The sequence below is a fragment of the Pteropus vampyrus genome, unplaced genomic scaffold (assembly GCF_000151845.1).
Source record: "Pteropus vampyrus isolate Shadow unplaced genomic scaffold, Pvam_2.0 Scaffold59, whole genome shotgun sequence".
Lineage (NCBI taxonomy): Eukaryota > Metazoa > Chordata > Mammalia > Chiroptera > Pteropodidae > Pteropus > Pteropus vampyrus.
Genome location: NW_011888840.1, coordinates 5,590,394 through 5,618,327, shown reverse-complemented (window position 1 = coordinate 5,618,327; position 27,934 = coordinate 5,590,394). Strand labels below are relative to the sequence as shown.

General features: G+C 47.3%; 1 protein-coding gene and 1 pseudogene across 7 annotated transcripts in view; one reads left to right on the top strand and one right to left on the bottom strand.

Annotated features, from left to right (window-relative positions):
• LOC105292562 overlaps positions 1–27,928 on the bottom strand; it is a 713,386-nt gene extending 685,458 nt beyond the window's left edge. For 5 of the 7 annotated variants that reach the window (XR_002780492.1, XR_002780525.1, XM_023530985.1 and 2 more), the window contains exons 1-2: positions 27,763–27,928; positions 2,707–2,806 (exon numbers count right to left, since the gene is read on the bottom strand). Coding sequence is in view for 3 of the 7 variants with exons in the window: in XM_023530985.1 (XP_023386753.1) it covers positions 2,707–2,806; positions 27,763–27,855 (193 nt within the window). In the remaining 4 variants the exon portion in view is untranslated. Of the gene's footprint in view, positions 1–2,706; positions 2,807–4,912; positions 5,028–27,762 lie in introns of all 7 variants that reach the window. The other 2 variants (XR_002780527.1, XR_002780528.1) reach the window with 2 other exon arrangements.
• On the top strand, positions 16,401–16,519 carry LOC111740208 (annotated as a pseudogene).
• Positions 27,929–27,934: the final 6 nt, after the last annotated feature.

The following is a 27,934-nucleotide window of genomic DNA, read 5'->3' as shown; positions in this document are numbered from 1 at the left end:
CTAGGTGTTTCTGACATCCACTGAAGTTTGAGAAGCAGTAGATCAGATTATTGATAATATTAAATAACATAATATTCCCCTGGACTGTCTTTATATCTCTCCAGCCAGATGGACCCAAAGCCCTGCAGCCAAGATGCTGAAATCCACGAGGCAGTTTCTAGAAAAAAATCTGTCCATGGGGTTGATGTCCACTTGCCCTGGCTGAGGCTGGCTCTGGCCAGGTTCCGGAAGATGAGAGGGGACAAGTCTGAGCAAATAGAAGGGAAATGGCATTGCTTGCCAGAGGGCTGGAGCAGAGGGCTGGAGGGGGGCGGGGGCACTCACTCCCCTGAAGCCACTGTCACTGCAGCTGCATTCCAGCTTCAGGAAAAGAATGTAGGCCATCCTGGGGCAGGACTGTCCTGAGGCGGAAAGGATTACGGAATGCCTGCTATTGACCAAAACTGACCTGTGGAATCTAACTAATCTTTCGACAACCCTTGTGGCACCAGCCCATTGATTCCCTTGGGCTCGGCAGGGCCCAGGGGATTACATGCGACCGGCAGATGACAGAGCCAGGACTTGTGTGCAGAGGCCATAAAAAAACAATTCACTTCATAGGCCTTGGGGTTAGACTTGCCTCACAGACTCCGAAGCATTCTGTTTTCTCCTCCTTCCTCTCAACCTAAGCGTCACTCATCATCTATGGGGACACAGCAGAGACCAGGGCCCAAAGTGGCCCCAAAAGGACAAACAAAGAATCACAGAATCTAGAATGCACCCTCTTCTCTCCACTTGCTTGGCCACCACCCTGACCAGGCCAACAGCATTCTCCCCTGTAATAAAGCGACATGGCCTCCCCAGCCCCATGCTCCACCCCTCCTCACTGCCTGGCGCTTGATGCTGTCCTGCCTGCTCTCCATCCACCAATCCACGGCACCGCCCCACCCGGCTTCTGCCATCGGGCCCTGCTTCTTTTCTTCAAATGCAGGCTCATTCCCATCTTATTTGAGAAATATCTATCCATACCTCCGATAAATGACAATCATAAACATACAAATGCTGTCATCTGCTAGGATGTCCCCTGCCATAATATGCTACTAGGTTGAATGTCCCCCTCCCCAAAATCCACGTGTCCCCAGAACCCCAGAATGTGACCTTACTTGGAAAATAGGGTCTTTGCAGAGTAATTTGTTAGGATAAGGTCATACTGGATTAGGGTAGGCCCTAAATCCAGTGACTGGTGTCCTTATGAGGAGAAGCGAGGACACCGAGACACACAAGGAGTACACAGAGTAATGATGGAAGCAGGACTTGGTATGACGCAACTATAAGCCAAGGAACGCCAGGAGCCAGCAGCCACCAGAAGCTCGAAGAGGCAAGGACAGATTTCTACCCCAGGGCCTTTGGAGAGAACACGGCCGTGCTGACATCTTGATTTTGGACTTCTGGCCTCCAGAACGGTGAGAGAATGAACATGTATTGCTGTAAACCGCCCACTGTGTAACGATTTGGTCCGGCAGCCTTAAGAAACTAATACGGCGTCTCATAAATATTCTCTCCCATCCGTGCCCCAACCCGTCAAAGGCAGAATTCTTGTCCCCACTGTACAGATGGGAAACAGATGACTCTTTGCTCAAGTTCACACAGCTAGCAAGCAAGTGGCAGAGCTGAGATCCAAACCCGGCTGGACTCCGGAAAATAGGTTATTTACACGGGCCTGCGCCGTCACCCTCTTTTTATAGAACAAATGCAAAAAATAATAAATAAATATACAAGTAAGAGGCCTGAAAAGCAACACCTGAAAGTCCTATTTGCTTAAATAAGGCCTCTGGCAGCTCTTGTCACGAAGGGTTTCTGGGAAGCTCTGGATACCAGCAGGAGAGTCAGAGGCCACCAATGGCTTCTAAGAAGAAACTTCAAGGTGGAAGGAAGCTGAATTCTGCAGTTGTAACATAATTTTTTTTTTTTTTTGCTGAAACCACCTCATCTCCTATATATATATTTACAAGGTTTCATTATATGCCTTATGCAATAATTATTTTTTTTTCTCATCACAGAGTCCTTTGTCGTCCCTGACCTAAAACATTATTATTACACTTGGCTCTGATGCTAACGAGCTTACCTTCTGAATAGGCAGCCTGGGCAAAAGATCCAAAAATCTTTAACTGGTTGAGGAGCAGAACTTGGAACAGCAGCTGGCATGTAATTATTTTGAACAGGAAAAAATAGCCCATCTTGTCAGCTTTCCATTCCGAGCAAAGACAAATTGGCCACAAGCACACACATAAAAGGGTGAGTCTGGTGGGCATGCATCGCCCTTTCGCTAATTCACTGAACTTAATCAAGATGAATGCAGTCGTTTACTCCCTGTGGATGGACTGTCCTCAACGTCCCTCTCTCCCTACCTTGAAAGGGAAAGTTGGCCCATCGTGGCTCCCCAGACCACCGGTGGAGAGGTTTCACGCAAGTTTTCTAAAGCTTCGGTGAAAACAGGGCTTGTTTGCTTTATCATTTAAATTTCAAAATACTTCCCTGGCCAAGGAGAAATGCAAACACCCAGGGCTTGCCCTGCCAGGCTGACCGGAAGAGAAGCCACCAGGCTTCAGGTCTGGGAGAAAAATAAAAGCCCCACGCCGTGTGGCTGCTGTGGCTGCTGCTTCTGTTGCTGCTGCTGTTCGTTGTTGTTGTTGTTGCTGCTGCTGCTGTTGTATCAACAAGTCTTACCTTCCCAGGACCTTACAGCCTCTCCCTCAGGAATGCCGCATCCACTTCCCTCAAGGTCAAGAAGGAACTGCACAGACAGAAGAAGCCCTTGGCCTGGGATCTGTTTTGAAAATGAAGAGAGGAGCAAGCTGTCTCTGCTCTGCTGAAATATGCCCACGTGGGAAGGGCCAGAAAGCACCGGCCCTTCTTCATCATGGCCTTCTCGCTCATGAGGCGGCCAGTCCGAGCAGCAATGGGCTACACCACTCCCTGCCCAACCCCCCCAGCCATAGGGTCAACAAGACTATTTTCATTTTAAATAGAAAAACGAAAAGTGGGCCTATAAACTACTGTTTCCTGAATTGGTCACTGAGTAGGAAAAAACTGCTCCTCATGGAACTCGATGGCCTCTCAAGGGCAGAGCCAACAACAGCCTGGCTCAAGGGGCTGTGAGACGGGGGCCGAGGGAGAGGAGGGAGGGGGCTCTGGCCAGGATAAAGATCAAAGGCTCCCAGGAGGGAGGCAGAGAGTGGTCTCAGGCTCCTGCCCCTGCGGAGGCCTGAGGCCACAGAGTGAGACCTCCGTGCAGATCTCCACTCGAACGGCCCCTGAGACCCCTGGTCTGGGGTAGGCAGGGGATCCACCCCACATGCCAGAAAGGAAGGAGAGAAGATGTGGTTCCAGGGAGCCACCAGCTCCACGCACGGGCCCAGGGCGGGGGGCGGCTCAGCCCCGCCACACAGGCAGAGCAGCCCTGAAATGCTTGGAACTGTCCTTGGTTCAAAGGAGGGCGGGGGACAGGCTGCACAGGCTCTTCCTTTTGCTCTGAGAGGCGCCTGGACTGAGAAGGCGGCTGGACAGGAGGAGGCCAAGGCCTCCAGCCTCAGGCCCACTCAGTCGGGCCCAGGACTCTGCCATACAGGCCACCCCAGTGGGCAGAAAAGAGGGGCGGTCAGCTGCCGGGGGACCAGGGGATGGGTGTCTAGGACCCAGCACTCAGGTTGGCAGATTCCAGAAGGTAAAAAGGGAGGCCAGCGAGGGGGTGGGAGATGGTCCGTGTGGGGGAAGAAAGCCCTCTGTTCCTGCGGCCACAGGACATGGGTTCAGGTGGATGGCTATAAACAGAGATTTCTGAAGACTCCTGGGGCTTCTGATTAACGCAGTAGGAAGCCAGTGCAATGGCATTCAAAGATCTTTTACTATCTGGTGGATTTTTAAAAACTTGTTTCTTATTCATTTGAGACATACATGCACGTGGTAAAATTTCCCAAGAGGATGACGAGTCACGCAGTCCCTGCTAAGCTTCCCTCTGCTCCGAGAAGGACCGAATCGTCCTGCTCAGCAGCAGCCACTATCACCATTTCCTTTGTGCACCTTCCAGACCTAGTCTGTGATTGTGTGTGTGTGTGTGTGTGTGTGTGTGTGTGTGTGTGTGTGTGTGTTGTGTGAGAGAGACAGACAGACAGACTTTTGACACACGAATGGGAACAGTGAGAAAGTTCCAAAAGAACTACTCACCATTTGGAACTCGACTCTGTCATCTGTCTAATGACAAGCTTAAATGAGGCCCCTTCTGACCCTCAAGAGTCCCAACTATAAACCTACCTGCCAAAAGCCACTGGCAACCGGCTTGAGAAGCTAACCCAGAGGGTGGTCTCACTCAACTCTGGGGACCTGTCAGGTCGGCTACCAACACACAACCTCTCCTGAGCCCTCCCCAGGACAGGCGCTGGGCCAAGCAAGTCACCGTCTCTTCCAACCTTCACAACTACCTTAGGAGATCAGGCCCGGTTTATTATTCTATTTCATAGGAAAAGAAACTGAGGTCCAAGAACAAGCTCCTCGTCCATAGCTGGGTCCCATAGTGGTAAGTGGTAGGCAAATAGGATGCAAACGCATTTCTCCCTTGTCATTGTTTTGGGAGACACATATAGCAGGGAAGAGCTGCAAGCCGGACGACACATGTATTTATCTCCAGTGAAGCCGAGCGACTACAAGGAACACATGTCTAGGCAAATGTGTCAAAGTCAGAACCTGAACCCTTTGGTTTTGCATCCAAGACCAGTGCCTTTGATTTCCACTAAAGCATCCCCCAAATGGAATATGGCAGTGCTCTCCTTATAGGTCAGATTTATATTAGCTCATTTCTCCGTCCACCAACCCTAAAAGAGGTGGCATGATCTATCGCTAACCCGTGAGAAAGCAAGGTTGACAGAAGCAATGTTACCTTCCAAAGATCTCTTAGACTTAGGTGAGACTGACAGGGATCGGTCCTCAGGCCCAGGCCAGGATTCTCTCCACTCAGCCAAGGCAAACCTCAGTGCATGAATGTCACTGCAGTCCTACAGAGCATCAAAGTGTAGTATTTAAGTGGAACCCAAAATCATAATGAGAAACCATGACACACGCTGAAGAGCTACCTGCTTCTTCTCAGTAAGACCCATGACTTCAGAAACCAAGCTTCCCAAGAAAGCAGCTGCATACAGGGGAAACATTGGCTGTCATCTTGTGGCTGCGATTTGGCAAAACCAAACGGGGAAGCAACTTAATATGGATCAAGGGCCTCGAAAATGTCTACAACTTTTGCCTTGGTTATTCTACTTCCAGAAATCTATCCTAAGGCAATGTGAAACATGGAAGTAGGTTTATTGGTGCACACATACACACACATACACACACATACAAAAACACTTATCTCAGCCCTAGTTATGAGAGAAAAATATAGGAAATATCCTTCATATTCAAAATTACAGGCAAAATTGGGAAAATGGCAAACTTTCACGGCAACCGGAAGAATGCAATGTTACACTGCATTAGAAATGATACGTAGAAGCCTGCTTTTAATACTACCTGGAAATACTTTCATTATCTTAAGAGAAAATCCAATAAAACTGTCGACGTGAGCTGATTCAAATTTGAAAGAAATATGCAAAGAAAAAAGAAAAATCAGCAAAATGTGTTTTTAGTATTGTCTTTCTTATACTCTTAACATTTGCCAAATTTTCATATTTCTAAAAAGAAAACTTCCTTATAAAAATAAGCATTATTTGAAAGAAATGATGACCCACGCTCCTGGATAAAATGACCAACAGGTGGAATAGGAGATCGAGATGAATTTACTGAGTTTTCAGATTATGCCCCTAAACCAGTTACACGATCCTGCAAAATAAAGGCATGAACTTAGAAAGAGATTAATGGGGAAACCTAGTAAAAAGTGAGTCAAGGCCAGAAGAGCCGTGGAGAGCTGAGAAAGGGAAGCCCAGGATTTGTCAACACCATGGCAGGTCAGCAGTAACCAGACTACTAGGGAGCAGGAGGCTTGGGGGTGTGATCACTTGGGGAGGGTGATCTGAGAAACAGGGCAGGGGGCGGGGGCTTGATGGAACAGCGAGTTCAAAAAGCAGCTACTCTCGGGATAAAGCCAAATAGCTCAAGAGAGGAGGAGGGCATTCGAAATCCCAGGGCAGACAGACAGCTGTCCAGAAAAGAAACATAGTCAATGTCTATGCTTGGATGTGCAGGGGAGCCATCTGCACGCATCATCACCGAAATGCTGTTTCCCAATGTTGCAACTTTTAGAACAAATCCTGCAGATAAAGCACAGAAGTCTTCGTTATGGACGTGGGAGAGAATATGTTACACACCTTGCCAATGTGAAAATACAGATTTCAGAGAAAGGGAGGTGGAAGAGGGAAGAGCAGTCACACTGATACCTCAGCAAGTATGAGTCAGGATGCAGGGGAGGACCCCGGGTGCAGAGCTAGGCCACCCGGACTGTTACTTACAGATACTGACCTACCTCCACCCACGCTCCCCCTGCCCCCTCACTCTGGGAAGAGGACTAAGGGCAGGTGGGAAGGGGGCTGGGAGTCTGCTCTTCCATATAAACCTTTCCCATTTGATTTTAAATATGTGCGTGCATTATTCCGATTTAAAACCTAATTCTTTTAAAAAGGCGTTAGACTCTGAATTCAAACAGACTATGAGCAAGTGCTTCCTGCCTTAATGCTCACATCCCTCTCTCTCCTGTATGAAGTCAGCTGTCAGGGGGACAGGCCTGTAGCCTGTTGGGAGCAAGCTTTCCCAACGACCTGGCACAAACCCAAATCCCCATCAAGCTGAATCAACTCGTAGGTGCGCGTCATTCCAAGTGCCTCACGGAGATAAGCTGGGAAGGGATGACGGATAAGTGTCACACTGTACGGACCACTGTGAATATAAAGGCTTTTAACTTTAACAACAACAACAACAAAAACAGACCACATGGGCTTTTGAAATGCCATTCTTCCTTATCGTGGCCTCCTTGCTCTGGCTTCTGGCCCTCTCTCCAATACATCCTGCTCAAAGCAGGAACACCCTGATCCCCAGATCCGGTCATGTCACTCTCTGGCTCAAAATTCTGCCCTGTCTCTGCATGTAGAAAGTCCCCAGGGTGGGCTCCATGCACAGCTCCAGCCTCTTTTAACTTGGGTTCCTTTCCTACCGGTGCACTTTGCTCAGGAAAACAACTCCTGTGGTTCCCAGACTGAGCCCAGCTCCCACCTGTCTGAGCTGTGCAGGTACTTTTCCACCTGCCTGCAATGCCCTTCCTGCTCCCGTCTGGCCAACAAGGTCGGCAGTTCCGCTTCTAAGGATGTGCCCTCATTTGCCCAGATGCGTGTACACCCTGTAACAATCGCTGCATTTTGATTTGGTTTCTTTCCCTTTCTGGTTCCCCGCAGACTGGGGGTCCTTCCATCTTTGTGCCTCCAGGTGCTAACAAACAACAGCCACTATGGTAACAATTAAAACCAAGACTTGCTGAGTTCTTAAAATGGGTTGGACAGTATTCTAAGGCCTTTATATACATTATTTCATGTAAACCTTACAACGACTCTATGAAGTAAGTACCATTACAATTTTATAGACAGAACGACAGCAGCTCAGATAAGTTAAACAGCTTAACCAATACCACACAACTAATGACTGGTAGAGCCAGGCGGACACCCAGCAGTCTGGTCCAGACCTGGCAGGCCTGCCGCACACGGTTGTGTAGGTTGTACACTGCACAACTCTGAAGCCCGACACTTATTTGTGTCACAGTCTAGCATGGCACTGTCAAATAGAAATATAATGCAAGACATATAATTTTAAAATTTCTAGTAGTCACATTAATAAATAATAACAAACAGGTGAAATTTATTTTAATGTATTTTATTTAATCTGTCTAAATCTTATCATGTCAACATATAATCAATATAAACAATTACTAAAGAGACTTTCATTCTCTTTTTTGTACTAAGAGTTGGAAATCTAGTGTACGTTTTATACTCACAGCACATTTCAGTTCAAGGTTTCCACATTTCAAGTGCTCACTAGCCACATACTGGCTATGAGACTGGACAGCATAGGCCCAGCTACAGCTTGAATAAACCCCAACCTCTCCGGGCCTCCGTATTCCTACATTAAAAGTGAGGATGGTGCAGCATTATTTACAATAACCAAGATATAGATACGGCCTAGGTGTCCATTGACAGATGAATGGATAAAGAAGTGGTGGATATATACAAAGAATATTACCCAACCATAAAAAAGAAGGAAACTTTGCCTTTCGCATGATGGAACTAGAGGATATTATGCTACGTGAAATAAGTCAGAGAAAGATAAAAACTGATTTCACTTATATGTGGACTGTAAAAAAACAAACGAATAAACAGAAACATCAACTCGTAAGGACTCATAGAGAACAAGCCAAAGGGGAGAGAATGGGGGAATGGGTGACTTTTTTTTTAATGTTAAAACTTAAAGAAAATAAATGAAGATGGACTTAATCTCTATCTTCTTCCATTGTCAGATACAGTTCCTTTGACTGATGATAAGAGTTAACATCTAAATAGCCCCTTTCAGGTTATACCAGACAACAATGCTTCCTCTAGTTGTTAAAAAAGTTGAACGTTTCAGAAAATGAGGCTCAGAGAGGCCATCTGCTCAGCCCAGAGTCACACAGCCAGCAGGAACCAGAACTCAGGCCTCCTGCCTGTAAATCCAATTCACTTGTTTTCACTTACAGCTAGCGATTGGGTGCTTCCTTCCCTAGAGGAAAATACTACATACAGCTCCCCTGGGGATCACAGTCAAGTCACTAAAATGTAATCAACGGTGCGCGTCATTCCAAGTGCCTCACGGAGATAAGCTGGGAAGGGATGACGGATAAGTGTCACACTGTACGGACCACTGTGAATATAAAGGCTTTTAACTTTAACAACAACAACAACAAAAACAGACCACATGGGCTTTTGAAATGCCATTCTTCCTTATCGTGGCCTCCTTGCTCTGGCTTCTGGCCCTCTCTCCAATACATCCTGCTCAAAGCAGGAACACCCTGATCCCCAGATCCGGTCATGTCACTCTCTGGCTCAAAATTCTGCCCTGTCTCTGCATGTAGAAAGTCCCCAGGGTGGGCTCCATGCACAGCTCCAGCCTCTTTTAACTTGGGTTCCTTTCCTACCGGTGCACTTTGCTCAGGAAAACAACTCCTGTGGTTCCCAGACTGAGCCCAGCTCCCACCTGTCTGAGCTGTGCAGGTACTTTTCCACCTGCCTGCAATGCCCTTCCTGCTCCCGTCTGGCCAACAAGGTCGGCAGTTCCGCTTCTAAGGATGTGCCCTCATTTGCCCAGATGCGTGTACACCCTGTAACAATCGCTGCATTTTGATTTGGTTTCTTTCCCTTTCTGGTTCCCCGCAGACTGGGGGTCCTTCCATCTTTGTGCCTCCAGGTGCTAACAAACAACAGCCACTATGGTAACAATTAAAACCAAGACTTGCTGAGTTCTTAAAATGGGTTGGACAGTATTCTAAGGCCTTTATATACATTATTTCATGTAAACCTTACAACGACTCTATGAAGTAAGTACCATTACAATTTTATAGACAGAACGACAGCAGCTCAGATAAGTTAAACAGCTTAACCAATACCACACAACTAATGACTGGTAGAGCCAGGCGGACACCCAGCAGTCTGGTCCAGACCTGGCAGGCCTGCCGCACACGGTTGTGTAGGTTGTACACTGCACAACTCTGAAGCCCGACACTTATTTGTGTCACAGTCTAGCATGGCACTGTCAAATAGAAATATAATGCAAGACATATAATTTTAAAATTTCTAGTAGTCACATTAATAAATAATAACAAACAGGTGAAATTTATTTTAATGTATTTTATTTAATCTGTCTAAATCTTATCATGTCAACATATAATCAATATAAACAATTACTAAAGAGACTTTCATTCTCTTTTTTGTACTAAGAGTTGGAAATCTAGTGTACGTTTTATACTCACAGCACATTTCAGTTCAAGGTTTCCACATTTCAAGTGCTCACTAGCCACATACTGGCTATGAGACTGGACAGCATAGGCCCAGCTACAGCTTGAATAAACCCCAACCTCTCCGGGCCTCCGTATTCCTACATTAAAAGTGAGGATGGTGCAGCATTATTTACAATAACCAAGATATAGAAACGGCCTAGGTGTCCATTGACAGATGAATGGATAAAGAAGTGGTGGATATATACAAAGAATATTACCCAACCATAAAAAAGAAGGAAACTTTGCCTTTCGCATGAATGGAACTAGAGGATATTATGCTACGTGAAATAAGTCAGAGAAAGATAAAAACTGATTTCACTTATATGTGGACTGTAAAAAAACAAACGAATAAACAGAAACATCAACTCGTAAGGACTCATAGAGAACAAGCCAAAGGGGAGAGAATGGGGGAATGGGTGACTTTTTTTTTAATGTTAAAACTTAAAGAAAATAAATGAAGATGGACTTAATCTCTGTCTTCTTCCATTGTCAGATACAGTTCCTTTGACTGATGATAAGAGTTAACATCTAAATAGCCCCTTTCAGGTTATACCAGACAACAATCCTTCCTCTAGTTGTTAAAAAAAGTTGAACGTTTCAGAAAATGAGGCTCAGAGAGGTCATCTGCTCAGCCCAGAGTCACACAGCCAGCAGGAACCAGAACTCAGGCCTCCTGCCTGTAAATCCAATTCACTTGTTTTCACTTACAGCTAGCGATTGGGTGCCTCCTTCCCTAGAGGAAAATACTACATACAGCTCCCCTGGGGATCACAGTCAAGTCACTAAAATGTAATCAACTGTCTGTGCATCAAGTTTTAAAGAGACCCAATCATGCACCCTTCTCAGCTTCCTGGGCAGAGAGGAACATCTGGAAGTTTAAACCGGTTGCTCAACAGCTGGGAGACATTCTTCTCATCCTTAAAAAGCATAATTTACTTACTCCAACAACAAAAAGTACACTGTCAATCTAGGGCGGGGGGGAGGGCACAGCTTTGCAGCTATCAGTTTCTTGGCTGGGAGGGAGTGCGTATTTGGCCCGGCCCCAGTAAATGAAATGAGCCTGCTGCTTGCTAATCCCCTCTCTCTCCCCGATTAAGCCTCATCCCGCACACAGGCGTCTCCTTCCCACCTCTGGTCCCATCTATAGGAGGGGTGATGACTGGACGTGAAGCAGCATTTCTCAGCTGAACTGGGGGCTCGAGACAAAACCCAAGGGAGCGACCAGGCCACAAACATCTCTAAAAAAGGCAGAGTTCCAAACCCAAAATGCTCAGCCCTCCCCTTAGAACCATACTCCATCCAGCGACATTCCAGAAGGACGAAAGAATGCGGAGGATCCTTGCAGCTGCCAGATAGGACCTGATATGATCTGCAGTTGTAAGAACAAAGGGGCATCTGAGTTTTAATCCTACTTCTACCGCTTCGGCTCACCTTGGGGGACTTCCCCCTACTGCTCTGCACTGGGCAGGGACTGACATTAATGAACTTCTCCCAAATGCCCCCAGCTCTTCCTCATTGCACCCCTCAGTCAACTACCTGGAGCCCTCAGTAGACAGGAGAGCATACCAGTGAAGACACATAGATCCTAAAATTAGGCTCCGGGCTTCAACTTTTGGCTCTGGCCCTGCTGTTACCAATTAGCTGTTACCTTAGATAGTCACTCACCTCTCTGCCTCAATTGCCCTGTCTGTAAAACGATGAAATTAATACCGACGACACAGGCCGCTTGTAAGGATTAAATATACAGATTAAGAGTGCCTGGAACAGGGCTGGTACACAGGCTATTTACATGCGGACTAACGGGAGTTTACAGATGACGACGTCAAGGTCCATGAGTAGCGTTATTTTGCACGGATGCCAGGACTCCAATGTGAGGAACTTAAAAAATGAAGCAACGCGCAGAAATGAGTATTTCAAACTGGAAAGCACTAAACTCCCTCGCTCACTCAAAACTTATTTTCTGAGCCCCTGTTGTGATGAGGCCCATACGAGGGAGCCTGCTCCGAGCTCACAGGGACGGCTGAATGTTACTAACCAGTGCTTACTGAGCACCTACTATATGCAGGCTCTGGGAGAAGCTGTTAATGCACAAAATCTCATCCAATCCCCATAACAAAGCATCTAGTAGGCACCATTCACTTTTAGTTCTTCATATGAGGAAACTGAGGCTCAGGAGGTCCCTTCCTGGAGATCTGAGACTTTTGAAGGCAGAAGTAGAACTCACACCGAGGAGGTGTGAACTAGGAGCCTCAACTCTTGTCCATGATGCTTTCTGTGTCTCTAGGCGTCTAACACATGTGAACAGCTATTTGGGGCTCTTGGTGGTCTCTGCTGCCAAGTAGCAAAATGGTTCAAAACACCAGGCAGAACCCCAGGTGGTAAAAAGCCCAGGCTCTGGGTCTGCTTCAAGGAATGAATGAATGAATCTTGCTGAAGAAACAATCCTTTTCCTGTTAGAGACCCGCCTGCCCTCTTCTCATACTTTGGGCCTGAGGGCTGGAATGTGAGGCAGGCATGCAGCAGCACAGCAATTCCCGGCTATTTACTCTTCACAGAGGCAGCCAGGGCAGGTGGGGCCTCCTGGGAGCCCATTCTATTAGACCTGGATCAGTTTATCTGTTTCCCAAAGGCTTATCCTGGCTGGGGGGCATCTAAACTGTGAGCAAGCTTAAACACACCTCCACGGCAGAAGAGCACAGGAAGAGAGAGAAAGCCCCAGCGTAGGTCAAGGTCACCTGGCGGAGTGCAGTGGTCCCTCTGGCTGCACTGCCAACCTGCCTAGAATCCTGGGCCTGCTCTGAAGAAAGAGTAAACTGGCCTGGGGCTGTTTCCAGAATTCCAATGCCACCGCTGCCACTGTGTGACCTTGTCCGAGTCTCTGCCCCTCTCCTGGACATCAGTTTCTGCCTCAGCATCAGTCTCGGGCAGGTAGAAGTCATCCTTACATACCAACGGGAGGAACGCCAGCAGCAGGGAGCATTTATTCGGTGCTCATCATCACCCTGGCCCCAAGTGCATCTCGTTGCACGCACTATCTCATTTAAACCTCACAACGACCTGGACTTTTATCCTCAGTTCACGGCTGAGGAAACGGAGGCAGGAAGTTCAGTTCATTGCACAGTGAACTAAGTAACAGAATGAGGCGAAGGCAGGAGGGAATCCCTGGCCATAGAACTCCAGGAACTTCAGCACCACCCAAGACTACTGATGAGGGCGAACCGCTTGGCCAAAGTAGTCCCTTGCAATTCTGAGAATCTATGATCCAGGGAGAATCTAAAAGCAGCACCAGGCCCCAGCACCCTGGCCAGAACCTCTGGCACGTGTGACCAGGTGTACAAGAGTGCTCCCAGCAGCCCTGTCTGTGTGGCCAAAAAGGAAAAAAAACTGCCAACCACTCACAGGTCCCTGAAGAACGGATAAGCTGTGGTCTGTTCACACAACGGAATGGATTACTGCGGGGGAGCGGGGGGCGGGGAGGGGCGGGCGGACAGACCACAGTGGCATACGTGGACGTGGACTTATCAGCGTGATGCTAAGTAGGAAAGAAAGCTGCATTCGGTACGGAATTTTTATAAAGCTCAAAAATAAAATAGGGTAAATATAGTATTTAGGGACACTTAGGTATATAGGAAGAAGAAAATTTTAAGCAAGGACATCATAAACACCAAAATTCAGGACAGCAATCATCTCCGGGAGAGGGCACTGAGGGATGGAGGTGTGGGGAGACTAGAAAGAAGATGCGGTTCAACTAACGACTATCGGTCAAATTCTAGTTACTAAGCAGGGAGGAGGGAGGGTTCTCGGGTGTCTATTTACTACTATGCCTCATGATTAGCCTATATAAATTAGTCTATTCTTTTGTAGCTATCAGTAGAATATCATGGACTAACCGTGGAAGCTACACGAAATCCGTTCACCAATTTAGTCACATCAAAAACTGTTTGCTAGTCATTTCTTCCGCGAGAAGCACAACTCCTAAAAAGGCCTTCGAAGGTGATGTGGTATGTCAGAATGTCCAGGGTGGGGCCGCTATGACCCCGCCACGCTGCTGACTGTAGCGTCAGCAAGTAAACACCTGCCCTGGGCAAACCTTTGCCAGGTACCAGAGCGCTGGGTGTTCCCCGCCACTGCTGGGAAGTGAGGTAAGAGCATCCACCTGATAACCTTGCTGAGGAGATGGGTGAGATAGCACACCTCAGAGCTGAGCCGAGACGTCCGCCTAGGGTAGACGCTGGCCGCTGGAATCCGAAGGATGAGGACTCGGGGCGCTCCAGCAGTGGTCAGGGCGTGCACTCCGCCACCTCTGGCTAGGTGGCCCTGGCTGAGTTTCACACAATGCCTGTGTCTCATACCAGCAACAACAACAAACAAACAAACAAACAAACAAACAAAACAACAAAACAGTGCAGTTGGACTTCGTCAAAATTAAAAACTCCTGTACATCAAAGGATACTTTCAAGAGAGTGAAAAGAGAACCTACAGAATGGGACAAAATATTTGCCAATCATATACCTGAAAAGGTATTACTTATCCAGAACGCATAAAGAACTACTACACGTCAACTACAACAACAAAACGTTCTTCAAAGAGGCGGTACAACTGGCCAATAAGCACCTGGAAAGATGCTCAACATCACTAGTCGATAGTGAAATGCACATCAAAACCACTATGAGATACCACTTCATACTTATTAGGATGGCTATTAATTTTTTTTTTTTTTAAAGAACATAGCAGGTGCTGGTGAGGATGTGGAGAAACAGGAACCCTTGTGCATTGCTAGTGGAGATGTGAAATGATGCGGCTGTCGTGGAATAGAGTGTGGCAGCCTCACCCCAAATTAAACACAGAATCACTTGTGTATGCCCCTTGATCACAGTTATTAATAACACTGTGCTGTGTTGTAATGCCACTGATGCTTATCATCATCTCAGTGCTTTTTTGCTATTACTCTGCATCTCTAAGGCAAGGACTGGATCTTCCAAACTATAAAATCCAGAGTCGCTTTTTTTTTTTTTTTTAACCTCCCCAGAGCCTCACACAGTTCCGGGCGCATATTAAGCTCCTACAGGCCCCGAGCAGCCACGCCCAAATTGCATTCTCCCTCCATGAGGCTCAGAAAGATCGCGAGATGGGAAACGCATGAGACGGCCTGGGCTTTCACCAGGGGATGTTTGTTTCTTTCAGCAGTTTTGCAGTGATAGCTCACTGTAAACGAAGAGAAACCTGAACTCATGCTTGTTCCCCCGACGCAATCCTCAATGGCTGACCAACTGGGTGGGCAAAAGTCGGGGAGCATGGAAACCAGAGCTGCTCAGGCACAGCCCACCGACACCTTATGAGCAAGGCAGGATACAGGAGGGCTGGCCTCCTCAAGAAAAAAAAAAAAAAGACAACATGTATTGAGGGGGTGGAAAAGGAAGAGGAAAAGGAAAAGAACATTCTGGAATCTCAGAATATTATTACTTTTCCAGGCACACACAGCCAATCCCAAAAGCATACAAGGGACTGAAAAAGCTCTTCAGAACATTATATGCAAAAAGGGGGAAAAAAATCGTTCATACTGTATATGCAGGTAAAGCATTCAAGTCAGCAAAGATTTAAGCGGGGAGCGCCTGCCATGATGTGCCCAATATGCCAGCTCAGGACTAGGTGCTCGGGGCACAAAAACGCACCTCACTCTGGAGGAGCTTGACCATGGGAGAGAGACAGCCATACGCAAGGGCTGCAAATTGCTGTACGGGGGGCCGCACCTGGCCCGTATGTATTTTGTTTGGCCGGCTAGTGTTCCATAAAAATCTGAATTGAAACATTTGAAAACAGGAGAGTTACATTTAATATCTGGCTTCTCTTTAAAAGGTGGAAGCTTTGGCAACACTGGCTCTACTTTCTGGCATGAGAAAGGGGGAAGGGAGGGAAGAGGAGGAGGAGGGGCTGGATCTAAGAACAGCTGCCCCTCCCCCCCAGAGAGGGGACCAGTTGTTTGTCAGTCCCCATATTTCCCACTGCATTCTTCTGGGCCCACCTGGTGCATTTACAGGATCTGCTCATCCTCCCAAACAGAGGAGTTTGCAAGCCCTGACAGGAACTCATGGTTGCAACACAATACACTGTGGAGTAAGCTGTGATAACCCACGCAGGGTGCTTGGAGCAGATGGTCACAAGAGGCTTGGGAGGAAGAAAGAAAGCTTCCTGGAGGAGGTGACCCCTAAGCTACAACATAAAGCATAAGTAGGAGTTAGTTAGGAGAGAAAGTGGGGAAAGGGACTGAAACTTGTCCCATTTCCCCGGCTGGCTGCTTCCCTCCCCATGTGAGATGAGAAACCTTAGACGTGAATCTGCAGACACCAGTCCTCTAAAGGAGTCACATCTTGTCTACGGCCATGCGACCCTGAACAAGCCCCATCCCGTCTGATCTCTGAAGCTAAGCAGGGTCGGGTCTGGTTAGTACTGGGATGGGAGACCACCTAGGAAGTCCAGGTGCTGTAGGCATAAAAAATAAAATAAAAAATAAAGGATTGTAAACTGACAAGGTCCTTGCAATCTGTGAGGTCAACCAAGGGTTGCCTCGCCTAAAAAAGTTAAAAAATAAAAAATAAATAAAAATAAAAAATAAAATAAAGGAATCACATCGTCCAACCTTTCAACATTATTCAAGCTCCATATTCTCCAGCTGCCCCTGACCAAACAGAACAGCCTCCTTTCTGATCGAAGCCCACCAATGGAAAGCACTCAGCCTTTAGGGTCCGTGAGGCCAGGTCCTTATCCCAGCTCCACCATTCACTTTCACGTTCACTGGACAATTCAATCAATACTTACTAAAGGCCTATTATGCAGCAGGTACTTGAACTAATAATGGGAAGCCATTAAAAGCTTTTAAGTCATTGAGTTTCAGGATCTAGTTTTGCCCCTTTAAAAGCTCACTCACTCCTGCCAGGAGCGGGGCGGGAGTGGGAACAGGGAGACAGCCAGGAGCTGCCTGAGGGACTCTGGTAGTCCCAGGAGTGGGGTTCTGGCGCCTGTGATGTCAGATCTTACTGCTGGACCAAAGACGAGATAGTTAGTTGCATAATCACGGTCAAGGGTGTCAGGAATCCTTCAGGTACAAAACGTGAAACCCTTACCGCGCTATCTAATCCATGGCTGCCAAGACAATTTCTGTATGTTACAGTCACTGAAATAGTGATCTCCCCTTTACTTCAGTACCCCTCACTTAAAAAAACAAACCAAAAAAAAAACCACCCTTTTCCTTTTTAATGGAATAAGTATGTGAGGAATGTCTCTGATGGAGAAAGCACGTTCAGAATGTCTAGAGATATGACAAGGAAGGATTCTGCTGTCTGCCAACCTCAAGGCCTGGCGAGAGGACAGGAGAGGCCGAGGCCGCCCGGACCTCTGCACAGAGCAAAGGCCAAGGGCAGCAGCCTCCAGGCTCCCCTCCTATTCCCAGGGAACAAGTCTGGGAAGCTCTCTCCTCCCAGCTGTCCCGAGGCAAAGGCAGCCCTGTAGGAGGGGACGGGAACACAGAGGCACCTGGAGGCACAGCGGCTGCAGGAAGCTACGATTCCCACGGTGCTCGGCGTGTACACCAGGCCAGGACGTTCTGGCCGTCGCCTCCTGGGCTTTTCGCGGACCAAATGCAATTGTCTGTTTTGTAGAAAGTAATGTACCACGACGTAGGAGTGATCTCTTTCTGAAATCTCTAAGTGAGAAGATTGGCTGAAGTGATCCCAAGGCTGCCCCTGGCCCCGGCTGAATGAATCATTACTTAAGTGGGACAATGGAATAACCCTGTCACAATAAATGCCGGAAGGGGCCTCTGTTCCTACAGCTGCTCTTCCATAAATTCCAGGGGGCTTTCCACACTGAGGACCTTTGCTTCTTCCTATTTCCTTTTGAAAAATGGCAAAAGTCAACCATCCAGCAAGAGGGTAACTGGTGCACTCTTGGCTACATTAACTAGAATGTTCTTCAGACTCCAGACCAGCGACACCACGTGTAGATGGATCTCTCTGAAATGCCACTCTTATCTCGTCCCTGCCCCTGTCAGAAACCACCTGTAGCTCCCCATCGCCTGATGGGTAACGTCCGAGCACCTCTGCTGGGTCTGGAAGGTCCCCTGGCTATCTCACAGGCCCACCTGAAACCCCTCCAACTTTGCCTTCCAAGCACAAGTCCTTTCTATCTCCAAAATAAATGCCGTTGAATCTGTCTTCTCTCCCTCTCCACTGTGACAGCCAGGGTCAGGTCACTCTTCGAGTTTGCTGCAATACAGCCGCTAATCAGGCCTCCGGCTTCCACTGTTCATCATCCAATCCACCATCTACCCAGCAAAAAGGTCAATCAAATCAGGCCCCGCCCACTTAGCGGCTCATAAAGCACTTATGGCCCTCCACCGCCTGGCACCTGCCCACCCTGGACCCCGTCCTGTGTCTCTGGCCGCTGGATCGTCACTCCACTCCGCCACAGGAGTCTTGTGATACATTTTCCTGCTCTGGGTCCTTCACCCACGCTGCTCTGTAGGGCCCGTATACCCTTCCCTCGAACTACTTTCATGAGAAATTTAAAGAGCCTAGAACTTACAACAATGAGCATGCTGCCATGTGCACTCCCAGTCTGCTTTCCTTTCCATATGTTTTTAAAATGTGTAAGTGATATATGTAATTATATATATTCTTTTAAAGAGCATTAACGGTAAGGTAAACTTTGAGCCTCACCACCAGCCCCATTCCCTCCTCTTTGCCCAGATGATGATAGTGAGTTTGATCTAGATCCTTCCAGCCCATTTTGTAGGCATTCACAAAATGGGCTGTAAGTATCCTTTTCATCATTATTATTATTATCATCATCATTATTATTTATTCCTACAGCACCTGGTCTTCCTAGGTGGTCTCCCATTCAAGTACTAACCAGGCCCAACCCTGCTTAGCTTCCAAGATCAGACATCCGGCTTGTTCAGGGTGACATGACTCTAGACCATGGACCGTAGGTCCACTGGGGCGTAAACCCAGGACCTTCTGCGTGTAAAGCAGATGTGCTAGCCGCTACACTATGGAACCACGTCCTCTAAGTATCCTTAAGTAACACAGAGCATGAGCTATGAATTCTCAAGTTTACCTAGGAGCGGGCTAGACATGTGCTTTTCATTTTACTGCATGCTGCCAATCAGTCAAACGACCTCACACACTCGCTAGCTGAGTGGGGATTTTGTCACCAGCCTCGCCAAGACTTGAATCAGAATTCCTATTTTGGGCACATTTTAAAATACGAAAATGTATCCCCTAGAAACAACCCAAATGCCCTTCAACTGGAGGATGGGTAAAGAAACAGCTGTGTATCAAATCCTCAGCCATCAAAACGACCAAACTACTGATACACACCATAACATGGAAGAATCGGGCAGATGCCAAGCAACAGAAATCAGACTTAAGGGCTTCATACTGTATGATCCCATTTATATGAAAAGGGCAAAACTGTAAGGTCAGAAAACAAATCAGCGGTTGTTAGAAGTGGGGAAGGAGACTGACCACAAACGGTCAAGAGGGGAGGATGGGGCGTGATGGAAATGAGTGATGGGTGATAGTGATGATTCCAAGACTATGTGACACAGCTGTATGCATTTATCAAAACGCCTAGCACTGTACACTAGAGAAGGGAAATTCTACTGCATATAAAGCAGACCGCAACAAACCTTTGTTGGCGAGATTCAGAATCTGTCACATGTCCCATGCATTTTGCTTTCCTCTTTTGAGAAATGCTTGCTCATGTCTTTTACTTACTTTGCTATGCGGTTGTTGACTTTTTGTTATTGACTTTTGGGAACTATTCTTTATTATTCTAACTTTTTTTTTTTCTTTTTTTTTTTGCTTAGATGTGCTTTTTTTCATTAATGTATCATCATATTTATCCTTCTTTTCCTTTCGTTTATTCTTTTCTCCTTCTCTGGTTAAGTTCTCCCAAGTCTCACTTAAATGCAAGATTTCAGCGTAAATCCCCTCACCCCCTATAAGCAATCTTCTCACATTATTCTATTTCATGTTCTTTCATATTGCTTATAATAATGTTATTTTGCGTATGTTTACTTCTTTGACTGTCTCCCACACTAAATAATAAGATCCATCAAAACTGCTATTTTATCTGTTTTGGCCTATTACTTGGGGCCACATCAGCAGCTACCAGCCTGGACCAGCACCTGCATTGTGTGTATGTTTGCTCCTGGATACCCACAAGGCCTAGAACAGTGCTTGGAATAAAATAATCATTCTATAAATACCTGCTCAATAAATGAAAGTAAAGAAAAAACTCATACAGGTGCATATGACGTATGGAAACACATGCTTAGCATGTAATATACACGATGCATAAATGTAATGACTTATCAGTGTATCACAGACAGAAGGAAACAGCAAATTTGGCTTTGCTGCAAATCTCATGAGCCACAATATTTACCTAAAACTTTTAAAATATTGAGAGGCTCTGATGCAATAATCCTAGAACTGGGGATTTATTTTTTTTTAAATGTAACTTGATATCAACAGTCTATTATGAGCTAAGCATCCACATTGAAAGAATGATTAAGTAAAATAACAGCCACCGAACCGAATAATAAAATATAATCTACCCAATAAAAATGGCATGGAATGCCATAGCTTAATGGTAATTATGAAAACACAGGATGCAAACATATATACCACAATTACAATTTTTTTAAAGCAACGATAAAGATAAAACAGTGATTATATTTAACTCAAGAAATAAGTTACCTTTTATAGACTTTTCCCCCAGGTTTTTAAAGATAAGCTTGTATTTCTTTCATTCGAAGAAAGTTTAAATTTCCCTAGTCACAGATCTGCCCAACAAGAGTCTGCAACTCCCAGCTCAGGTACCTCCCACCAGAAACCCACATTTGTTTGCCATCTTTCTAAATGTAAACCTGGGAAGTCACTCCTAGGCTAAAATAGCTGGCAAGTGCCCCGCGTTTGCAAGGCTCATTTAAATAAAAGGGCTCTTGAGAGTCCCCCCAACCCTCCAGCCCACTTGGCCATTTTGCCTCTCCCACCTCGGCCACACCTGACGGCTTCCCTCCATCCTAGCAATGATCTGCCACTGGCCCGCACTGGGAGCTTCCTGAAGGCGGGGATGGTTTCTTACTGCAGAGCTCCCTGTGCCTAGCACTCGCTCAGTCACCCCTTCGACTCGCTGAAAGCCTACCATGTCCCAGGCATTGTTCTAGAGCCACACTGTCTGATGACAATAAGACATGAGCCACGGGTTCTTTTAGACTTTCTAGTAGCCAGGTTTAAAAATGTTTAAAGAAACAGGCGAAATTAAATTATTATATTTAACCCAATATATCCAAAATTTCATTTCAATATGCAACCAACATTAAAGAATTCATTAATGGAATAGCTCACTCTTTTTTTGGTACTAAGTCTTTGAAATCCAGTGTGTAATCTACATGTATGGTACGTCTCCATTCAGAATAGCCTCATGGCAAGTGCTCAGTGGCCACCTAAGGCTAGAAGCTACCACAGTGGACAGTACAGTTTTAGATGCTTGGTGACACAGCGGTGAACAGTCCAGAAGCCCACTCCTTGTGGCCACGTCCACCACTACTGGCCTGGACCAGCATCTGCCTCATGTGCACGACTGCTCCGATGCCTGGGCTTCTGACTCGGGGTTAGTCTGTTCTCCACACAGCAGCCAGACTGATCATTCCAAAAGCTAAATCAGATCAAATCGGCTTCCTACTGAAAATCCTTCAGCCGCTCCCCATTTTACTAAGTACAAGGCAGAGATCGTAGAAAGGCCTGCTGACCTCGTAGGAAACTAGGAAACGGCGTTGCACCCTGCTCTGTCCCCCGCGTGTCACCCGCCCCCTTCTCTCCGCTGTTCCTCTGTCTTGGCTCCTGCCCTCAGCCCCTCTCCCGCCTCTCCCCAGGGCCCAAAACACCGCCCTCCACACTAACTCCTTCACCTCCTTCAAGGCTGCCCCAAGGTCAGCCTCTCAGCGGAGCCTGCCTTGACCAGGCAACTTTACACTGCAGACCACCCTGCCCCACAGCCCCTGACCCTGTTCTGCTCATTCCCACAGAGTGATTACCCCCTACGCACCCTTACTGTCCTCGTTTATTGTGTCTGCGGTTCCTTATCTGTCTTTCCCAGCGATACATAAGCACCATTAACACAGAAATCTTTTCATGTTCCTTTCTGCATCCCCAACACCAAGAACAGTGCTTGGCACAGAGGAGGTACACAATAAATATTTGTTCAACTAATGAAAATGAATTAATTGCTGCAAGCCCCTAGCCTTATAGAGTTTACAATTTAGTGAGAGAAGACAGATATACAGAATATCAAGTGAAGTACTGCCTTGGTTTGCTCAAACTGCCATAACAAAATATTATAGACTGGGCAGCTTAAACAATAGCAAATTCTTTCTTACAGTTCCAGAGGCTGGGAAGGCCAAGATCAAGGTTCCAACCAATTCGGTCTCTGGTGAGACCTTTCTTTTGGGCTTATAAAACAGCCTCCTTCTCTCTGTGTCCTAGAGAGAAGAAAGCTCTCTGGTGTCTCTCGTGAGGGGTCTCATCTTCTCAGGAGGACCCCACCCTCATGATCTCATCTCTCCCTAATCACCTCCCAAAGGACCCATCTCCAAATACCATCACATTGAGATCGTATTTGGAGATGGGGCCTTTGGGACGTTAAGATTTCAACATGTAAATTTTGGAGGGACGCAAACATTCGGTCCATAACGAGATGATAAAAAAATAAAACTCAGGAGGGAAACGGGAGAAAGGCAAGTTGCCACTTCATGAGTCAGGCGCCAAAGGAAAATCAGAATCCCAATAGCAACAAACACAGCAATGACCATGTATATGGTAACTACCTGCCACCAGGCCCTGTGCTAAATAAGCACCTTGCATCAATTAACACAGCGGTGCCAGGTCCGCTTGCACTGGAGCCCATGCTCCGGTTTTTGCCTCCTCTGACTACTTCCCGCTCCCTCTGGGGACCGCCCTGCCTCCACTGTGCATCTTAGGCTAGAACGGAAGCCTCCGGAGGGCAGGGAGTTGTGTCTCTTCTGTGCCTCCAGTACCTACAATGCCTGGCGCACAGCAACTGCTTAGTAAAGGAATGAATCAATCAATGAAGGGATCTTTAACAGAGTAACAAATGTTCGTTGGGGCTCATTTACCAGGAAAAGGGAGTCTTGAAGAGTAATAAACAATAATAACGATTGCTTTTCTGTCTTACTCAAGAGGTGACTTCCTCTGTCCTAAGCGCTTTGCGCCATCCCTGGGAGGGAGAAAGTAAGTGCTGGACTCCGTGCAGCCGCTGAGGACACGGACGAAGGAAGAGGTGGCTTCGGCGACTCGCAAAGGCAATGCCACTGGAGGGACGCCCTCCGCTTCTGTCCTTTCTGCGACCTGCTCCTGCAGCTTTCCTGGTTTCTTATCTCCTTCTTACTTACATTAGCTGGCATTCCTTTCAGATGCTTGCAGAGAACTCTGGTAAAGTCACTGCCACCTTACGAGCTATGTAACCAGAATGTTACCTTTACACGTTAAAATCTATTCAGAAACCACTCCTCCGGAGCAGCCACAGGAAGTAACAAAACCCGATAATTATAACCGTAATAATATTAGGGAAGTTTTACTGAGTGATTACTATGAGCCCGGGCACTTGGCTAAACGCATGCTGTCCTTCCCCTAGTTCCTCCTCACCGCAACCTACAAAGCTGATCCTTTATCGACCCCCACTTACAGACAAGAAAACTGAGGCTTAGGGAGGTGACACGACTTGCCCCAAAGTAACCAAGATCTGTGCTGCTCCTGAGCTATCTCCAGATGCCTCTGCTGCTTTCTGGTTTCTTTCTCTTTCTTCAGCGTCCTTTCCCTGGGGACAAATCCTCCATGTCCCACCAAGTCTGGCTGTTTCACATCTAAGAAGACAAGGACTGTTGGCTGATCACAGCTTGTTTCCTTGAAAACAAAGCAGCTCTTGGCAGCCACCTGATCACATAAAGTACCAGGGCAGAGCCAGCCACCAGACCTGCAAAGATGACTAAAGCCCCAGCTGGCCGCTGCTCTCAACGAGATCATGGTCAACTAGAGAAAAGAGGCAAGTAAACAATTCTGCGGGTCAGATTACCCACCAGGCACCAGCAAAACAATACTCCATAATCCACCCCCCACTCCCCCCCAAAAAGAGGAAGAGAAAATAAGAGAAAACCCCTATAGAATTCTTCAATTCAAAAAGTGACTGAGACCACTGTGTTTCATAACCCGGCGTTGTTTCAGGGTTTAATGATAGGGGTGAGAGGTGCCACTCCAATTTTTGTATTGTTAGGGTCACTACAGGACCTAAACACCAAGGACAAAAGCAGGTGGTACTCAGAATGGTTGGGGGGAGCGTGGGGTGGGGGGAGATGTGCTCATTTGCAAAAAGAGTTCTAGCTCCCATCTGTTGTGAAGGTTCATAGCAATTAAATGCTGGTCACATAGCCAGGCAGGGTGCCTGGATGTAGCATTTCGCAAATACTCATAGAATCTGCACCAAGACTGAGGCTTCTGACCTCTACCCATGGCTCCTGCTCAGGCCCCAGAGGCCCCATTTCCCAGAACCCCAGTCCTTTCCCTGCAATGAAGCCCCCTCCCAAGGCTTCTTGGACCCACTGCCAGCAACCTGCTCCACCGAGGCAGAACAGGCTGGCAGCCAGAGTGAGCAATGTTTTCATGCAAGGTGATACATTTTCTAACTGTGCCTGGGCGAAATGGGGAGACTAGAGAACACACTCAATCCTCCTGGTCCGGGCCAAGAAGCATCCTTTGCTTGTTCGGAATTTCACTGTCTAACTTCTGAGAATGGGCCCGGGGAGTAGTACAGCCCTGGTCCAAATCTAGATGATTCTGCCACTCTCTAGCTGTGTGACCCCGGGGGAAATATTTTTAAGCTCTCTGAGCTGAGGGTTCCTCATCTGCAAAATAGCCATAATAATAATAATAATAATCCTATCTTACAAGATTGTTGGGAGATTAAATGAGATAATACATCTAAAGCATTCAGAACTGTGGTTGGCCCACAATAAGAATTCCATCATTGCATCATTTTATTAGAATGGTCTCGTGGGGTCGTAGAGAGCATAAATTGCAAATAACATGCTTGACAAGCTATCTGATTTCAATGTTATGACAGGAACGACTATTATTGTAATTGTTATTAGTAATTACTGTTATTAGTTACTTGGGGCCAGAAAAACAGAAGAGACAGAGGAGGTGCCTATCAAAGAACCCATTTTAGCACCATTCTCCTGCAAGGCCTAGAATTTCTGAGGTTATATGGGGAAGGTATAGAAGTGACCATCGACAGGGTTCATCAATGGCAAAAATTATTCTAGATTATTACTCTGTTCCCATCTTGGGTCTGGTTGCCCCTGCAGACACTGGGTGTATAAAGGTGGGGGTGTTGGTCTCTTAAAGAGATCACAAATCGGCATAGGAAGGAAGGGAGAGAGGAAGGAAGGGAGGAAGGAAGGAGGGAAGGAAGGAAGGAAAAAGGAAGGCAGGAAAAAGGAAGGAAGGAAGAAGGAAGGGAAAAAATAAACAGGGAGAGTGCCATGTCTACACCCTGCTATGAAAGGAACTCCAAAATTAAAAGCCCCGGAGTCCACGCGGTGAAGAACAGTCATTAACAGGCCAGCAGCTGACCCCTCTCCATGGGACCTGACCAGCCAACCATCCAAGGTCCTCATTTTCCCAGAAAAGGGTCGATCTGCCAATGGTCTGAACAAAGTCAGGGACACTTCACACAAAGAGGAATAAGGAAGAGTGTCTTATCGTCCTGGAGCCCCCTTAGCTGAGCTGTAGAACAGCGTCCCTCCCCGTGAAGAAGAAGGCCCTGAGCATGGTAGACATGGGCTCCCCAACTCAGCCAGCCTGCCTGCCTGCCATTCAGGAGAAAAAAAGCTAAAAGCACAAGCTACTGACTGGATGTGGACGGTGATACAGTCACCCGGTTTTTAGACCAGCAATCACACAAACCAGTGGGGGTTAGATATGCCACAGCTGAGAAAAAAAACTCCCTCTTTCCAGCCCAGAACAGCTCCAGACAGGGACAGGAGAGCACACCAGAAAGCATGGGAGAGTGGGGGAGGGGGAGGCGGAGGATCAATCAGAAAAAGAAACTGATTTCTTCTACTTTTCAAGAGAAGCCTGGTTTGTGCAAAATTTTACACTCAAAGTAGCTAAAGCAATAATAACAACAGAAAATCACCTTCTACCAGATAAAACAACAATGTGCCCACATAACAAATAGCCTCTGGGTTCATCGGGGACAGCCTAACAGTGGGCATTGGACCCACCCAGCCTTTCCAACCCCAGACTCACACGTGGAATTCCCATTGGGCCTCCTCGCCAAGGCCTTAGACCACGAGGCCGTCCTCGCCTCCAAGACACAGTAGAGACCCGGCCACGAGGCTCTGCTCAGCCTGGGATTCTGAATTTGTTCTTCTGCTGCTTCTAGGAAGGTTTTTCTCCTAATAAATCTTTCAGGAAGTTCCACTCAGGGTTCACAGGAGCCATACAACCCCCTTCTTCACTGGTTGGAGCCTTAGAAAGATTCGCTGTGACCACAGGACTGTGTCAAATGAACAAGCCTCAACTTGTCACCGCCAGTATGCAAAACAGGCCTGCATCATCCCATAACAAACAGTAAAGCAGATACAGTGCCCATGTCCCCAGGGCCCAGGCCCACCCACCACACACAAACACCCATTTCTCCACGGTTTCCTCCAGCAAGGAAACAATTCCAAAAGCAGGGGCTAGCTGTGGTGGTGAGGTGGCTCAGAGGGGGCTGCCAGCCAGCCTCTCTCTGGAAAACTAAGACCAGAAAGGAAACACCAAAACCTCACCCTATTCTCCCTAAAAACCCTCGCAAGTGATTTCCTCTCTTTTCCCATCTTCTAGAAGGGCCTGAAGTCAGAAGCTCCTGTGAACATAATATTCCATGCCTGCAAACTATCAGGAAAATCCACGGTGCATCCACACAGCGAACACATGCAGCCTCATGGCTGTCCTTCCTGGAAGCCTACACCCGACCACAAACACTGGCATAAAGAAGAGCACGTTAGCCGAGAGAGGGTAAAAATTAAATCAACAGCCAGTCCCAAAAGAATTACGGTGATAAAGCTTTGGGAGCATCCAGCAAATCTGGAAATGCAATGCAAAAGCAGAGAAAGTTTCAGAAAACAGAGTTGCTGAGTTTTCGGAAATCATGGGGTGGGGGTGGGGGTGGGGAGGAGATGGTCAAAGGATGGAAGGAGCATCATATGGCTCACAGACTTCTAGTTTCCCTGAAAGGGGCCTCCAAGCCACATCTGCGACCCCAAACCGGTACTGATTGGAGGTAGTCTATTTTTAGACATTAGGTAATAGCCCCTCGATCAAGTGCATAAAATCCAGAATTCTCTCTATGCTCGGGCGTTTGATGTCAGCCTCCTCCCCTCCCCCTCTCCCCAAACGCCCAAACTCCCTGCCCGTCCTGAGCCTGGTGATGAGGAAAAGTGCACGGTTAACAGACGCGCACACACACACACAGACACACACACACACCCCCGTGGTCCGAAAGCCCCTTCCTCTGTCCAGCAACTCACTGCGCATACCGACCCGCAAGGCCCCAAAGCTTTTCAGAAACGAGTTTTCAGACACGCAGAGGAGAAAACCCTAACTTACTGGAAGGTGGATCCAAGCCGTGTCACCGGGGCCGCCAACATCCTTTCCGCGTGGAAATCCACTGAGGGGCTTCTGGGGGGTACCGGGGTCCATCCTCGCTCGCGGCCCCTCGCTGCTCCCTGCAGACCAGGCCGCTCCGAGCGGCCCGGCCCGCGCGGGCCCATGTGCTCGG